Source organism: Tubulanus polymorphus, chromosome 11 (genome assembly GCF_964204645.1).
Source record: "Tubulanus polymorphus chromosome 11, tnTubPoly1.2, whole genome shotgun sequence".
NCBI classification, from domain to species: Eukaryota; Metazoa; Nemertea; class Palaeonemertea; order Tubulaniformes; family Tubulanidae; genus Tubulanus; species Tubulanus polymorphus.
Genome location: NC_134035.1, coordinates 13,355,448 through 13,372,692, shown reverse-complemented (window position 1 = coordinate 13,372,692; position 17,245 = coordinate 13,355,448). Strand labels below are relative to the sequence as shown.

General features: G+C 37.0%; 1 protein-coding gene and 1 long non-coding RNA gene across 2 annotated transcripts; one reads left to right on the top strand and one right to left on the bottom strand.

Annotated features, from left to right (window-relative positions):
* Positions 1-462: 462 nt before the first annotated feature.
* LOC141913303 (NAD-dependent protein deacetylase sirtuin-3-like) lies at positions 463-6,280 on the top strand. Its single transcript, XM_074804801.1, has 8 exons — positions 463-503; positions 1,371-1,520; positions 2,020-2,255; positions 2,328-2,428; positions 2,779-2,832; positions 2,979-3,095; positions 3,318-3,536; positions 4,298-6,280. The coding sequence occupies exons 2-8, from the start codon at positions 1,474-1,476 to the stop codon at positions 4,691-4,693; spliced, it is 1,170 nt and encodes a 389-aa protein (XP_074660902.1). The 5' UTR covers positions 463-503; positions 1,371-1,473; the 3' UTR covers positions 4,694-6,280.
* Positions 6,281-7,056: 776 nt separating this feature from the next.
* On the bottom strand, positions 7,057-11,824 carry LOC141912610 (uncharacterized). Its single transcript, XR_012620184.1, has 4 exons — positions 11,256-11,824; positions 11,014-11,170; positions 10,822-10,930; positions 7,057-10,560 (listed from the first exon to the last, which is right to left on the bottom strand). It is a non-coding gene; the product is annotated as an uncharacterized LOC141912610 (long non-coding RNA).
* Positions 11,825-17,245: the final 5,421 nt, after the last annotated feature.

Below are 17,245 nucleotides of genomic sequence, written 5' to 3'. Positions count from 1 at the left end.
CTTTATTTACCCTGACCCAAGTTAGTTACCTAGAAGTACAGTGGTGCACTAAATACCAAGTGTGACTGGTGCAGAGGTCATTAAAACTGTAATCACCCCACCCCCTCATGCCCCCTCCTCCAACCCAAACAGCAACACAAATATCAAATGCTGTATCTACCCACTTAAGAGTTTGATTCTTTCCTGAATGTTTCAATTCAATAATGAGTTCTATCGAAACTGGGTCGAGATTATCTTACGGGTGAAGCTGAAGTGTAGATTACATTTTCAGGACTCGTTGCTGGACTTCCACCGCGATCTAAATCCACGAATAACAAACCGAATCGACCGCAGGCTCGCACTCTGATCACCGTCGAATCACCGATTCCTCAACCGAATAAATCACGCTCCGATTCATCTTTAACAAACGGTGTACAACAATTGTCGCTACGGGAACGACGCAGAGCGAATGGATCGGCGAAATCGAACATCAGTACCGCCAGCACAAACGCTTTCACTAAAAGGTTTCTAATTTAGATTTCTCTAGAAACGTATTTTCATAAATTTACAATTTGGTAAAATTCGCACGGAAGTTTTTTGACAGTAGCGGCGAAAGATGTGGATCATGTTGGATCTCAAAACTACAGAGTTACAATTTGATAAAACATGCCAGCATTAACCCATAAAATAGCAAAGTCTGAACCTTGAGAAATGATTTTCTAGGGCTGGTATCCCTCGGCCTACCCTCGACTGTTTTTGCATTTGTTCTCAAATGAAAGTGATTTATTGCCCTTGTTTGTCTTTGGGTAAATTGTTTTATCCATATTGTAGGTTTTATCCATGAATGATGTAAAATCACTAGACTGGTCTTAAGTCTGTTAGATTGGTTACAGAATCAAAATGAGCTTAGACTGTCTTCTTAAGTTGTAGTTGTTAGATTGGCTATAGAACCAAAATGAGCTAAGACTGGTCTTAAGTCTGTTAGATTGGTTACAGAATCAAAATGAGCTTAGACTGTCTTCTTAAGTTGTAGTTGTTAGATTGGCTATAGAACCAAAATGAGCTAAGACTGGTCTTAAGTCTGTTAGATTGGTTACAGAATCAATATGAGCTTAGACTGTCTTCTTAAGTTGTAGTTGTTAGATTGGCTATAGAACCAAAATGAGCTTAGACTGGTCTTAAGAAGTTGTTAGATTGGTTACAGAATCAAAATGAGCTTAGACTGGTCTTAAGTTGTTAGATTGGCTATAGAACCAAAATGAGCTAAGACTGGTCTTTAAGTCTTGTAGATTGGATATAGTTGAAATATGGGCATTTACTGGTCTTAAATTTAAGTCACGACTCTGCCACTGAGCCCTTCTGAATTGATATATGTGTATTGATTATTTCAGTGCTGGTGTAAAGAGGAGTATATCTAGTGCTGGAAGTCGTATTCAGAGTTTAGACGACGTCGTACGTTTAATCTCTACAGAACGAGTGAAGAATATTGTTGTAATGGCTGGAGCTGGAATCAGTACACCCAGTGGAATTCCTGATTTCAGGTACCTACGTAAACTCATTCATCTAACAACAGGATCCAGTTCCACAGTTCTCAGTTAAAACATTGAAAATTTACTGATTTTAACTTTGAGTTAACTGTTAACACACAACTGTGGAACCGGGCCCAGCAATGTGAACTAGAATCACACAAAAATAGGGAGAGAAAGGAGTCTGAAAAGTTGACTAAAACCTAATAGTCAGCTTCAGGAATACAGCTACTGGTCCTTCTGTATTCTAATTCACTTGAAGCTAACATTGCTGAAACATTCTGAGTCCATATTATAAAGATAACATAAAATCCCTGCACCCTTGAAGAATAAAGTCTAAAATTATTCAATGTTTTGACTTGTACAATAAGTCATCTTCAAATGAAAGACTGCATAGTGTCGTTCTGGGGCAGAAGGGGGTTCCGAGTTGTAGATCAATACCCTCTCTCTCTAATCTCTGTCACTTCAATAGAATGTACAATCAAATATGTATTTCAAAATGTTGATATTTCAGGAGTCCTGGAACCGGTCTTTACGATAATCTCAAACAGTATAGTATCCCGTACCCGGAAGCGATATTCGATATCGATTATTTCCACTATAAACCGCGCCCGTTTTTCGAGTTGGCGAAAGAACTATATCCGTCCGGTAAATACCGTCCGAATATTATCCATTACTTCGTGCGAATGCTTTACGATCGAGGGTTATTACTGAGGATGTACACTCAAAACATCGACGGATTAGAACGTCGTACGTATATTGTTGTCTTCGTATTTTTGTCGTCGTGGTAATGGTGATGATGATGATGATTGGTTGTTTCAGTATGTGGAATACCGCCGGCGAAGATGGTCGAAGCCCACGGTACGTTCGCGACGGCTACGTGTACCGCGTGTAATAAACAATATCCCGGAGATGAGATCAAGGTACGATTTATAACACGGCAAACTACAGTTTACCGTCCTCAGATATATTAACCTTATATCAAAAATCCTACTTACTCATGCAGAGTCTATTGTATCATCAAGGTTCTAGTCAGATATCACTCTGGAGTCAAAAGATCTCTTCTGTACTATCTAACTCAGATATCACTATCAAGTCAAAAGATCTCTACTGTACTATCTAACTCAGATATGACTGTTAAGTTGGACAAATTTTCAAGATCCCAACAGATCCGACTTGAGCATGGTATTCTGTAGATAGTGCTACAGAATGTAGTATCATTAAAACAACTTGGTATTTTTCAATAGATCTGATATTTTTGCTGTTATTTTAGGGCGACATTTTTCAGGGAAAAATTCCTTATTGCAGAAAGAGAACATCATGCTCAGTAAGTATATTATCATATTTATGGTCGCCTCAAAATGGCGTACTTGCTCTTTACTTTATTTACTGACATATATTTCTCTTCATCTAGTGCGTTATTAGGTGGAATTTGAAAAGCTTCTAATTGTTATTTATTTTGTTTTATTCCAGGGAGTCATTAAACCCGACATTGTGTTTTTTGGTGAAGATTTACCAAAGAGATTTTATTATTATCTACGCGATTTTCCGCAGGCAGATCTTTTACTCGTACTCGGCACTTCGCTAGAGGTCTGTTCATTATCGGAATTCATTGTTAAAGTTAAGCCTGTAACCCCTGACCTTCAGACACCTTCAGACAATCTGCAGTCCGGCCTGAACCACCACTTTAGATATTCGCCATAACTCTTCACGATATAAAATATCGTTTATAGTTTACTTTCAATGTCTCGGATTAAGTTATGCAAACTGTGAAATTGATGATGAATATTTTGCTGTGTTTGTATTTTGTAGGTGGAACCGTTTGCGGGAATCGTCGATTCCACTCGATATCACGTTCCACGTGTATTACTCAATATGAAAGCGGTCGGTCCGTTCAGACGGAGAAAGCGTTTTAATGATCTCGTACACGAGGGTGATTTAGTAAACAGTATCAATGAATTGATTCGTTTACTCAGCTGGAGACAAACATTAAACACTTTAACTGAACAAACAAACTCACAATTAGATACGGTTAGTTATAGTTATAATCTATTCAATTATTTGTATTTGCTCTTATTGCTTATCGCTTCTATTGTGTCCTGTGACAATCAGTTTTCCCTTGGGCTCCTGGGTCAACCAGCTCCTCCCGGGGCTCCTGGGTCAACCAGCTCCTCCCTGGGCTCCTGGGTCAACCAGCTCCTCCCGCGGCTCCTGGGTCAACCAGCTCCTCCTGGGTCAACCAGCTCCTCCTCACCACCTGGGTCAACCAGCTCCTCCTCACCGCTTGGGTCAACCAGCTCCTCCTCACCACCTGGGTCAACCAGCTCCTCCCGGGGCTCCTGGGTCAACCAGCTCCTCCTCACCGCCTGGGTCAACCAGCTCCTCCTCACCACCTGGGTCAACCAGCTCCTCCCGGGGCTCCTGGGTCAACCAGCTCCTCCCGGGGCTCCTGGGTCAACCAGCTCCTCCCGGGGCTCCTGGGTCAACCAGCTCCTCCCGGGGCTCCTGGGTCAACCAGCTACTCCCGGGGCTCCTGGGTCAGCCAGCTCCTCCTGGGGCTCCTGGGTCAACCAGCTCCTCCTCACCACCTGGGTCAACCAGCTCCTGGGGCTCCTGGGTCAACCAGCTCCTCATGTGGCAACCTGTTCCTGCGGTGGCAGCAAGCTTTTCCTGGGGCAACAAGTTGCTTGTCGACCAGCTCCTCCTGGGGCACGTCTGGGGCACTCAGCTCCTCCTGGAGTTCCTGAATATGTTTTTCTCTAAGAGTTTTTTTCTGTTCCATTATTTTATAGATGTACGCAGCGCAGAAACATCAAATATCGGCTTCTTCTGACAATAATACAACGGATACCTCTTCAACAGACGGTAAACCAACCTCCGCTCAAAACAATAACAATAAACCAGGACTAAGTAATAAACCCGGTTTAACGAATAGTAAACCGGGAGTAGCTCCACCTCGCCCGGCGAGACAGTATCATACGTACAGCGCATCGTCGAGGCAACGATCGGGACCGGCGAGACAATCGAAATCATCGTTTGCGTTACCGAGTATCGGCGGACGAGAATCAAGTAATAAAATATACACATACCGTAATATGTGGAATCATCGACAACAATCATCCGATTCCTCTAGTAGTGATGATGACGAGGAGAGTGATGAGGATGATTCATCTGATTCAGATGATTAGTTGTTATCGCGGCAGCAGCAGTAGCTGTAGCTGTAGCTGCTGCAGCAGCAGAAGCAGCAGCTGCTGTTGTTGTCTTATTTTCAAAACAGTTTGAATTTCACTTATAAGATATATTCACGGATACAGTAAAACTGTCCTAACTCTGACCACTGGCAGAGGAAGAAATCAGGAATGTTGTTTTTGTCCCATTAAGGTGCAAGGTTTATTTTATGTACCTCGAATCAATTCTTACTAAGTGTAATCAGTCACCTTCATATGTCATATTTCTTGAATCTATGCAGGTATTTCGATGTTTTGCTGAGACTATATCAATCATAAGGGAATGATTTAAATCCAGCTTCCACTGGTGTGCTGAACCTGCGAGCAATTATTCAGATAATTTCTCGTAGAGAGAACAATGTGATTTGAAAATTGCGGGTGATATTGTGTATTCTATTCATTGTACTGAATTTGCTTTTACACAAAGTGCTATCTATTATTTATTGGTTGGTGATATTGGTTTTAGTATATGTTAAACTAGTGCCTTTTAAATGCAGTTGAACCTCGTTACAACGAACTTCAGGGCCCAGTTCCACAGTTGTGAGTCAAGATTTGACTCTGAGCTAACTCATTGAAAATGAACTAACTTTAACTCGGAGTTAACTCTAACTCACAACTGTGGAACTGGGTCCAGAGCACCAAAAAAATCTCTTTTGAGAAATCGCAGTCAAACTCAGTAGTAGTCGTTATCTGATAAGTCATCACGTTAATGAACTTGTCATTTCGTCGAGTCTACAACATATAACGATTGTTCCGACTGCGAGAATTCTTCCGATTTGGGACAAAGTTCTGCGTTTTTTGTGAACTGGAACCGGTTGAGCTCAAAAGTTGGTTAGAGTTGATCAGTGGATAGTTGACATAGTGACAATTAAAGATTTGTTGATTCATTCCGCTCGTTATATCTTCAACCAGGGAATTGTAATGAGGCTCATTAAACGTCCATGCTTCAACCAACTTTTCAGCAACTGGCGCCCCCAATTGTTGAATCCAGTTTAATTGTAATGAACGAGATTGCGCTCAGTGAATGAAAACTCATCTTCGGGCGATATTGGGTTCTCCCTGAATCATCATTCATCCTCGTTTGATTACGTGCCTCTAGTCTAGTGTATATATTCTAAACTGTAATTGTTTTTCTAGCTCAAATCAGTAAAAAAAAAAAATGTGTATCGCGGTTATTCTAACATGCTCATCCATGAGGGAAGGGAGGAGAGGGCGGGGATTGAATAATTTGCCAATACAGTCAGCCCACGATATACCGCTCACATCGGTACAGAACAATTTTGGCGGTATATCGGGGGTGTTTTATCATGTATTTGTATAGAGGTGTACATTGATAAAACCTGGTGGGTGCGGTATGTGGGAGGGCGATATATCGGGGGTTTGACTGTACTTCCTATTACGTACGCAGACTTCATCTGAAATTCAGCAGCTTCGTCCTTTGTAGAAATGTTTTATTCTCGATTGTTTCATATTTTCTGTTAAAAATATTGTAAATAAAACTTGTAGTTCGACAAAAGTTCGGCATTCAATCTTGATTAGTATCGCAATGGGTATTGAATCAATCAATATCGATCCTCCCTCACTAAAAACTTGGACTTGCGCTTTAGTGAAGTCCATTTTGTTATCACATATAAAAATTTTTTCCTTTGTTACGAAATAACTTCTGAACGAAGCTTTGTTTCTCCTCGGAAATTACGGATTACAGTAATAAAATTCAGATTTTGAAAGACCCAAAATGGCGGATTTTTGAATCGTAGTTAGGCCCGCTGTACTTCTGGCTGGTCATAGCGTCAACAACCGTCAACAGGCTCAGTTTAACTCACAAAGTCGTATTGGTTTTGCCGTTGATATAATCACATAATCATGTCTTCCGAACGTGTAAAAGCTTGTCAGCGGACCAGTTGGTGCGATTATTTATTGGATGAAGTAGATTGCAAGAATAAAACAGGGGCTCCTCATATCAGAATTGTAGGTAGTGTAAAAACGATAATCTGTCTACATGTATAATGTATATAAAATAACAATATACAAGCCCCTGGGCCGAGTTTCACAAAAAGGTTTAACTCTTAAATCGATTTAATTTCTTCATTTATTCAGTTTATCTTAAATCAATTTAGGCCTTAATCCTGTTTGTGGGCCCTGGGGAATAAAATACCATTGGGATCTCTGGGTGAAACTGATTGGTCAACAACAATACCCAGGACCCAGTTTCATAACTCTTGAATCGATTTCATTTCTTCATTAATTCAGTTTATCTTAAATCGATTTAGGCCTCAATCTAAGAGTTGCTATTATTAAACTTAACAAATTTCAAAATCAATCATATTTATTCTCATACAACAATTATACAAAATGCCAGGAGTGCTCGAGGAATTATAATGTAAGCTCCTCAAACACGTGGACTGTATTTCAAAAACAACTAGTCCAACCACCATAAGCGTATAAACTATAAACGAGAGTTTATACGCCCATGGTCCAACCATAGACTCTAAAACAAAAAAGCCTATGGCCCAACCATGGACTCTTAAACTGTAAGAGTCCATGGCTCCCCGCACTAAAACCAGAGATAAACCTGGCCAAATACTCTGGAAAGCGTAGGATTAAGTAATTACAGTAAGTGATTTACATTTTTACATCATTTTATTTTCACATATCAAATTATTAACTTTTAGCTTATTTTCTCAAATTCAAATAGTAATTTTATTTCTATTGCTATGTATGAAATTGTTCTAACTTTAAAACCACAAAAGTTACATGTAAGGTATTTCGAAGTTTTGATATACAATACATTTCCACTACTACTGACTTTATACAATTTTGCATCAATAGGAAAATAACAAAAATACACAAAGAATTATAAACTTTGATCCATAAAACACCGACAATTGGACTATTCTGAAAGTCTAAGATTATGAATTTGACAATTCATGAGGTCAATATAACCGACACTTTGTTATATTTCATGAAATATGAATCTATCATCTCAACTTTTCAGATGACATCTCAATTATCAAGAAAAGCGTTTCAGAACAGTTGACATGAACATTTCGTTTTTGATTTTAAACAGTCTTTGATTTAATTTTCAATAACATTATTTTAAAAGATAACTAGAGTTTTGCCACCTTTGCCTTGTCTTCAGACATGATCAAATTGGTTATTTTCTCAAATGTTATATTAATGCAAAGTATTTTGGAGGCATTCTCTTCTATGCATTCAGCAAGATAAATCGATTATATAAATATTGTGCAACTGTCAATTTGAATAGAGCTAGGTCAATTACTAATAACTAATTGCTTAGATATCTACAATTAAGTTAGATTCAATAATTTTTTGAGGTGCTTCTCGTGCAGATATTTCAGGACCCATATAGACATTGTTAAGCCATGATTTTAGAGTCCATATATAGCTAGCACAATTTACTGATTAATACTGTTCATATATCCTCATTAATCAAGAGAATGCTCCTCTATTTTGCTCCTCCATTTTCCATAAGGACCTTAATAAAAATAGTATTTTTCACACAGACGCGGTTAAACCGATAATCAAAACAAAGCTAGGACGATTGACCAATTAGCACTGCATCCACAAGTTATCCTCTATTTTCGACAGGGCCTTAATTAAATCAGTATTTTATGAACGACTGATAAGCACCAAAGTGAAATTGTTGCTATAAAACTTAACAACTGAAAAGTATCAACATGAATGATGAAAATGTACATTGTTTTATTCACACAACAATAATATCTTAATCGAGGAATCATCATGTAAGTTCCTAATTTACAAACACGTGAACTGTATTACAATAACAGTCTCTAACATAAAGCGTTAAAACTAGAGATGAAACATACCGATTCACTCCAGAAATCTTGGAGTATCAATTTATCATTCTTAATTTCTTTTGCGTAAACATTACTTTCACTTGAAAACTATAATTTTGCCACTAACTTTGCCCTGACTTGAAGATGTCCAAGCACCTTGACATTAAATACTAACTATTCTGACCTTTTTCTTCCAGCTTCGAAAACATCAACATAATTATACAATCGGTAACTTATCAATAACATCAATAACTTAAGTTTATAGCTGTTTTAAATTCTTTCTAAAAAGTAAAATGTATGTACCAGATTTTAGATAGTAAGTCTACCCCAGTATAACAATAAACAGTCACAGCAGTGATTGAGCGCAGCTAGTTCTAAGGACGGGTCGATCTTTCATCACAGTTATTCAAAGCATTCTATCATATCAGTTATTTTTTTAAGTGTATTCGATTTAGTTAAGGTTTATTGTTATTTGTTTTGTTTATTACAATAACCGAGTTGATAGAATGCTAAAAACAACAACAGAAAAGATCTCGGGTTTTCGCTATACTTAGGGAAGGTTGTTCGATAAATGAGAAAACCTTGTTGATAAATAAATATTTGAAAAAATGCCTTTTCATGTAAATAGAGTATTAATTTGTTGTTTGTTTGTATTGTTGCTTATTATTTTATCTATTTTTTTAAATATTATTCATTTATTTATGTACTTGTATTTTGTATCATGTATTATTTATACTCCTCTATTTACAACTGCAGGCATTTTTTCACAGTAAAGTTCTGGGCCCATTTTAAAAAAGCACTACTAATTCACTGCCGCTTCTTAATAATCATTATACACCCGATTTGAAGCTAAGTGATTATTCACGAGAGCCATCTCGTTATATGGATTTACCCATTACAATAAAAGAAGTTCAAACAGCTATAAACAATGTTAAAACGTTCAAAATTAGTCCTAGCTATAACTTTAGCTTTACCTCTCAAATATAAATAATGGTCTCTTTAGATAAAGCTTTGCTTTCAAATACGTAGCTTTGATCATCGAACAGATTGATGGAGGCTCAAAGTTAAAACTCCATTTGAAAATCGACATATATGATTCATTTCTCAAATTGGTTACACAGGCCTTGGAAAATATCAATGCCATCAAATTAGTACATCTACAATTCTGCAAATACTTATTATTTGTACATAGGACGTTATGTTCTATGTTTCCTAACTATGTGATATCTACAGGGCAAAGCCACTGTGTTGACTCTGTTTAACTATGTTAAGCACAATAAAACTTACAATATCATGTTGAAACTATATCTCAGTTTAGGCGTTAACTCAACAGACCTACGACTCAAAACTAGGCGCTCGACGCGACCATTTACTCCTAGTGACTAACCAACTCGACTTATCTATCAACCAAAGATCGAAGACCAATATCGTGAATTAATGGAGCTTAGCTTTTATTAGACTCTAAAAAGGATATTTCTGTCACATTGCAAAACACATGACACATCTTTTTACAAACTCATTATAAAATAGTTTTCTCTATATTGAAATATTCGAACATAGTTCCTTCTCAGGCCGAAGGAATCTAGTTATCTAACTCCAATTTTCAATATTCTACTCAACAACTATTTTCATACTCCATTCCACGCAAGCAGGTAAATTTTTTAAACTATGTTACCTATCAGACTGGTCTGAAAAAGGGTGATATTAGTAAAAAAATCAATACTTTACTACAGAGGTCTTTGCCGCTACTGGATCTCAGTGTTCATGAGATAATCCATTGTCTTTGCTGCGCGAATCAGTGTTTATAAGATACACTATCATCTCTGCTGCTCCTGATAAAATGTTTTATAGAAATCACCGATTGTAGAAGATTCCATCGTTGAGTGATTAATCCGTCGCTGGCTCCTAAACTTCTCATCTGGGCTTCTGCAGTTTTCATCACCAAATGGGTCAATGGGTATTTGTCTACTTGTGTCTTCTTCAGGCCATTATTACCGGGATGTAGTTTGACTGAAACAAAGTGAAGAAAGCAAAACATTTTAGACAGATTTATCATAACTTACATGTCATTTCAAATTACAAGCCACCGTGTTTTTCACTTAATATAGTTATTTCCAAAATCAGAATTAGGTTCATTACAAATTTATTACTCCAAGGTGTAAGACTAGTAAAGATAAAAGTTCTAAGATCAGCCATGTGGACAGGTAAATAGATTTCGATGATAATCACTTATCAAATGATATTCATATGAGGCCTGAAATTTCTATATACCGGTAATTTCCATCTAATGAGTTTGATTCTTCTGTGGGTTGTTCAAATCCGTAGATTTCAGATGAGTAGTTGATTTTAAGCTGGTCTCTTTCTTATAGTTGAAACTTAACTGCAATGAGTAAATAAATATCCTGTAATCACGACATATTTCATTTAGAAATCATCGTAATAACTCCATGTATATCAAGTTACCTTTTATGATTGCTGGGTTCGTTATCGGTGTGGATCATCCAAGTTGGTTGGTTAATGAATTCGATTCTGTTGGCCTCATCTGTTCGCTGTTCCAGTTGGTCGATTTTGGACGAGTAGTTGATCTCAAGCTGGGTTTCTTCTTATAGTTGAAATTTAGCTGCAATAATTAAAAGAAGATGTCCTGTAATGACAAAATATTTCGATAAGAATTAATCGTAATAATTCCATGTATATCAAGTTACCTTTTATGATTGCTGGTTTCATCATCGACGAGGATCTTCTAAGTCGGTTGGTTTCTGTGCACTGTTCTCTAATCAGCAGATTTTTGATGAGTTGTTGACCTCAAGCTCTCGTTTGATTTTTCGAGTTGGTGTCCCTTACAAACCTGCCGGGAGCGAAAGGGCGGTTTTTTTCAAAATCGAAAATCAAAGTACAGATATAGTTGCGTGATCGGCGGTCGTTTTTACAGATCTTTTTTTTTTTAAGTCCAAGAAAATAATTGGTAATTCGGTTCCGGTTCATTCAAACAATCTTTTATTCTGCCTAATTCTGATTTTGGAAATAACTATATTACAAGGTTGAAAGTAATTTTACAATATTTGGCCTTTTTTTATGTAACTAGTCCGAAAGTTCACAAAGTTAAATAATTTTGTCTAACTTCAATTTTTTGGTCGCTTTCACCGTTTAAATAGTCGAAGCACATATTAAGTGACTGATTGGGGTTAACTTTTTTTCTGCCTAATTTAATACATCGAGATTTTGAAAATAACTATGTTTTACAATATTTGGTCTTGTTTTCATGTAACTAGTCCGAAAGTTTACAAGGTTGAATAATTTATCTATTTTTTTCTGCCTAATTTAATACATTGAGATTTTGGAAATAACTATATTTTACATTATTTGGTCTTTTTTTCATGTAACTAGTCCGAAAGTTTACAAGGTTGAATAATTTTATCTATTTTTTTTCTGCCTAATTTAATACATCGAGACTTTGGAAATAATTATATTTTACAATATTTGGTCTTTTTTTCATGTAACTAGTCCGAAAGTTTACAAGGTGGGAGAATTTTGTCTAACTTTAATTTTTTTTGTCTGTTTAAATTTGTCTAATTTTTTAAAGTTTATTGTAGTTTTTCTCGAGTATGTCTGAAATCGAAGTACATAATTGGGAAATTCGATTCCGGTTCATTCAAACTATCTTCCAATCAGTCTGAAACGGCAAGCTGAAGAAAAGAGCAGAACCTTTTGAGCAGAAAATCCTTTCAAATATCACTGATCATAATTATCATGTCAATTCATATATAAGATCAGCAACGTGGATCGTTACGTAGATTTTAATAATAGTCTTAAATGATATTTATGAAATTCAACTCATATAGTAATTCATCTATATTCTAAATATCTAAGCAATGGTTGATTATTATAGTTTAACAACAATTCAACTAAAGCATCTATAGTCATCTCTAGGAATACCAGAGTTACAACAAATTTAGTAATGCATAATCAATCTTATCAAATCGTTTTTGAACTGTTTTCTTTTCTATCTTCTTGAAATTCTTGATGTGTCTTTTATTGAAACCCAGGCCCATCATACAGTGCAAACCTGCTAGTAATACTGGCCTGTATATATTTCGATTGTCAGCTAAACCATGTTCGTATTATCAAGTTTTCTTCATCGTCAGTTAATAAACTTAAGAGATGTTTTCTACCCACAGATGGCGACATCTGTACCCAGTGAATGGTATTCTAATCCATTTCATTAATTCTAAATATTGCTCCTAATATATACAATGATTTTGTAATTATGATAATATAACTAACCGTGCGCTGCCAGCATTGAGCACATTGATCCTATTAGTAACATGGTTCTACAGATTTAAGAAACCTTGAATCATTCCCACACCTCGACAAATCCAGAATTCTGCAAAGCCTTAAAGATTCAATAAAACCCACGCACAAGAGACAGAGTTAAAACATACCCAGTATTCTTTATATATCAACCAATATTGAATTATACTTATCAACCCCTATGGTTTAGATTTGAGCTCTTTTACCTTATATGAAGATGCTGAATTAGATACCTAATCTATAAGTTAATTGATAATGTCCTAGCTATAATTGAAATTGCCTCGGACAATATTTTATATGGGGCTTGAAATTTCTACACGAGAAGAATTTCAGATCCGGTACAAATTTGAATTAATCACTATTTGAACTGCTAATTTTGCATCAGAGCTTTTGATACCTAGCTTAACTAACCCAGAATCCCCCAAAACCTAACTGATTCAACAGATCCCACACACACATGTGGCCCAGTTAGACGCAGATGACATTGCGCGATACAGTCGTCTCATCCACTGTGCAATTTTGAATAAGTTTCACTTTTATTTATTATATTGAATTGATTTTAATTGAATTCTAGGTATCTAAGCGAACCATTAATTAGTAATCATACTTAGCTATATTTTAATTGTCAGTTGAACAATATCTATATGGAGCCTGAAAATCTACATGAGTAGAATTTCAGATGTGCTGAATTCGTCACTATTTGAATTCATCAGAAATTAAAGATAAAAAAGCATATCTTTAGTGGTAAATTAGAAATTCCCTTAGCCGAATGGCTATATAATCTTTATTTCCCTTATATAGTACACTGTGTATAAGGACCGAAAGACCTTGTTATGACCGGACCTCCCTGGTGCGGTGCAAGTCATGATGCTGGAATATAGTTTGAAGGAGAGGGGTTAGTAAAAGAGAGCTATTAGCAAGAGGAATAAGACCTAAGTTTAGGATATCCTGTCAGAATAAGGCTTTCAATCTGACATACACAGTGAAATTGAAATATTCCCCCTTCCAAATCCAGGAATGTATTTGGGCACAGATTTGTTTTATCTCCCTTCGATCGGAAGTAAATCTGCGTTAAATGATTTTGGCAATATGTATCAAAACTAATACTGCTGTATGAAGACACAATAGGTTCACTTAGATACAGATAAATAAATGTGCTCAGATACACATGTATCAGCTACATTTTAAATGTCCATGGAATTAGAAATAATTTCACATAACAATTGAATTAACCTTAATCGATCTAAGTAATACATGTACCTTAATGAGTTATTCATCTTAGATTCTAATTTTCAGTTAAACTATATCTAATATGCGACACAGGCTTTTAGATATTAATTGAATCAGTTAGGTTTGAGTAAATTTTGCCAATATTGAAAAGCATGGCTAGTCGTCGTAAGCGCGGCAGTTGGCAATACAGAACTGATCAGTCCATGAGACTGATTCATTTATAGATGTGCTCAAATATATTATATATTTCAGCTATATTTCAATAAATATTTATGATATAAAAAGTTTTTGATCTAACATCAAATATTGAATTCATCTTAATTGTGAATATCTAAGCCATTTTTCCCGGCTGTATCTATGCTAATTGTCAGTCAAACAATTATCATGCGTTGGCCAAAACAAGACGCAGTGTTTCAGGAATGAATTAAATCAATTAAAGCTTTGGTTTATTCTGGATTTGTCATAGTGTTGAGACCAAATCACTGTTTCATAAAGACCTGTAGTCCATAGTTTTCCCCATATAACACCAGACCTCGATAGAGCCCTAGACACTATCTTATGAAATTCATTACTGTTATGTGTGAGGCAGCACACAGTATATATTGTAAAGTAAGGCCTCAATGGTAATAAATTTATCAATATATTATTTGTAAAGAAAAATCTATCAACCAACGATAAAGTTTAATTGATATATCTTTTAGTAAAAATTGTCCTATCTAGATCTTGATTGTCAGTTAAACAATAGTCATATGAGGCCTGAAATATCTACGGTACATTCGAATAATTTCAAATGTCACATAAGATATTGAATTTACCTTAATTGTACGTACTTACAAAATCTTTTAATCAATAACTGACCAATCTACATTTTAATTATCAGACCAAAGAATATTTAAAGGACCTCACTCAATCATTTTGTTTAATATTGTAAATATTCAAGCAATCATTGCCTAGCTATATTTCAATTTACTACCGGCCACAGAGCCTCAATAAAGTAGTGCGGAGATGGTGAGCTTGACCAGCGCCTATGCATTCTACCCCAGATATGAAAAATCAACTTAGCTTTATGTATGTATGTTTTCCTGTTGCCATGCAGGATGAGCCATGCAAGACTGCCAGGTTCGGCTGCGACAGGTCTTTGAAACAGGTGTTTGGTGGTACTTCAAGGTGGAGTCTTTTGTGGGCACTTCTGGTGGGCAGATTTTAGATGGGCCTTTCCGGATTAACCTGAAATGAGTAAAAGAACGATATTCTGTAGTTACACAATCCTTTCCGTATCACGCATCGTAATTTACATGTGTATCAACTTAACTTTCAATATTGCTGAGTTCAGTGTTCTTTTTTGGCATCGTCTTCGTGGTAGTCACCTTCAGCATCTTCTTCAACTTCTTGGGAGTCCTGAAATGAAAAAAAGAGAAGAGCGATGAAAACCTGGTACGGAACAAAACTAATGTTCGAAAGCTTTTCAGCTCTCCATCGCTGGTCACATGCCGAGAACACCAGACAATGAGCCAGCCAGGAATATACTGCCCTCTACACGCCCTCACACAGAACGCGAAAACCAGAATGACAACGCCTCACATTCCCCATCTAACTGCAGGATGTACTGGGCGACGTCAGTAACTGACAAACCTGTAAAATTGCACGAAACACAAGTAGCACAGTACAACCAGCTTGACCGGGTTGAGATTCAGGATCTCAACTAGCACTCAAAAGCGTGACAAGAGACTTCATCCACTGACCGAGGTTGTCACAAGGACACAATGAAACTAGCACTCACAAGCCGACAAGAGACTTCATCCACTGACCGAGGTTATCACAAGGACACAATGAAAACTAGCACTCAAACTAGAAATCAAAGAGCGTGACAGTAGAATCATCCCTCAGCCGACTCAGAATACCAGAAACAAAGAGCGTGACAGTAGAATCATCCCTCATCCGGGTGGTCACAAGGACACAATGAATGCTAGTAGCGTGACAATCCAGTATAACCGCTCCATTTGTATCCCGCGCAATCCCGCAGATATGCCCGTCATTGACATCACTCAGCACACTTTGTAGATAGGTGGGGGCAGTGAGGCCTCATCATCCTGGTTTTCGTGTTCCGTATGAGGGCGTGTAGAGGGCAGAATTTCCTGACCGACTCTTTGTCTGACATCCTCGACACATGACCGGCGAAGGAGAGCTGACGCTTTCGGACATTAGTTTTGTTCCAGCAAACGTTGAAATTCGACAGAGAAATCGGCCCTGAAAAATAAAACGGGTTAATTGCTGAAAAATAGAACGGATTAATTAACACAGAACAGTACAGGACAGTACAGAGACGAACAGTAACACATAAAACATAAAGACGTCGTTCCTCAGGAAGCAGGAACAGGAGCAAGAGCGGGAGCGCAGCGAAAATCGCCAGGAGGAGAATCCACGGTAGCATGTTCACAGTGTGAGTGTGCAGAGGTGAATGGTCTATGCTTGTGTACACCGTGGTCAGCCGGTGACGTATTCAATAGCGCGTGTCAGAATGATATCAACAACTCTGAAAAGCCGCAATTGTGTCTCTATTGTTGAATGGATTTACATTGAGAGCTTATAGAAGTTGAATGAAAAGGTTCTACTGCCGGGTTGAATACGCGCCAGTAGCCAGCTGAACAATATAGTGGAGGAACTTCATATACGGCCATGAAATAAATTACTTGATTCCCAACATCCGAATTTATAAACCGCCGCCTGGTTTTTTTTCTTATATTCTAGAATAATCTCCTATAAAATTATACCGACCGATAGCACTTCAGTTAAAGATTCACACCAACACAGGTCTTCATATCATAGAAACCGCGTAAACATTTACTAATGAAATGCTGAAATTAGTTAATTAGTCACAACTACGTAAGGACAGTTCATGCACCCCGAGATAACTAACTTACACCATGCACGAGGAAAGCGGTCTATTTGAGTCATTTGGGGAAAACCCACTAATACCATGTATTCATGATTAATCATTATTCATACTGTTATCACAGAATCCCGTCAATAGACAGATTTTCATTAAAAAAAACTCCTCGATTCAATTGAGGGGAGACATATTAGGCTTCTCTAATTACTTGGAGCACCGATCCTCTGAAATTCTGCCAAAAACTTCATGCTTACCACTCATAAT

Coding starts and splice junctions, on each gene's coding strand:
- LOC141913303 (XM_074804801.1), top strand. CDS start 1,474: ATGGCTGGAGCTGGAATCAGTACACCCAGTGGAATTCCTGATTTCAG. Junction 2,256..2,327: donor CATCGACGGATTAGAACGTC/GTACGTATATTG, acceptor TGGTTGTTTCAG/TATGTGGAATACCGCCGGCG. Junction 3,096..3,317: donor TACTCGGCACTTCGCTAGAG/GTCTGTTCATTA, acceptor TGTATTTTGTAG/GTGGAACCGTTTGCGGGAAT.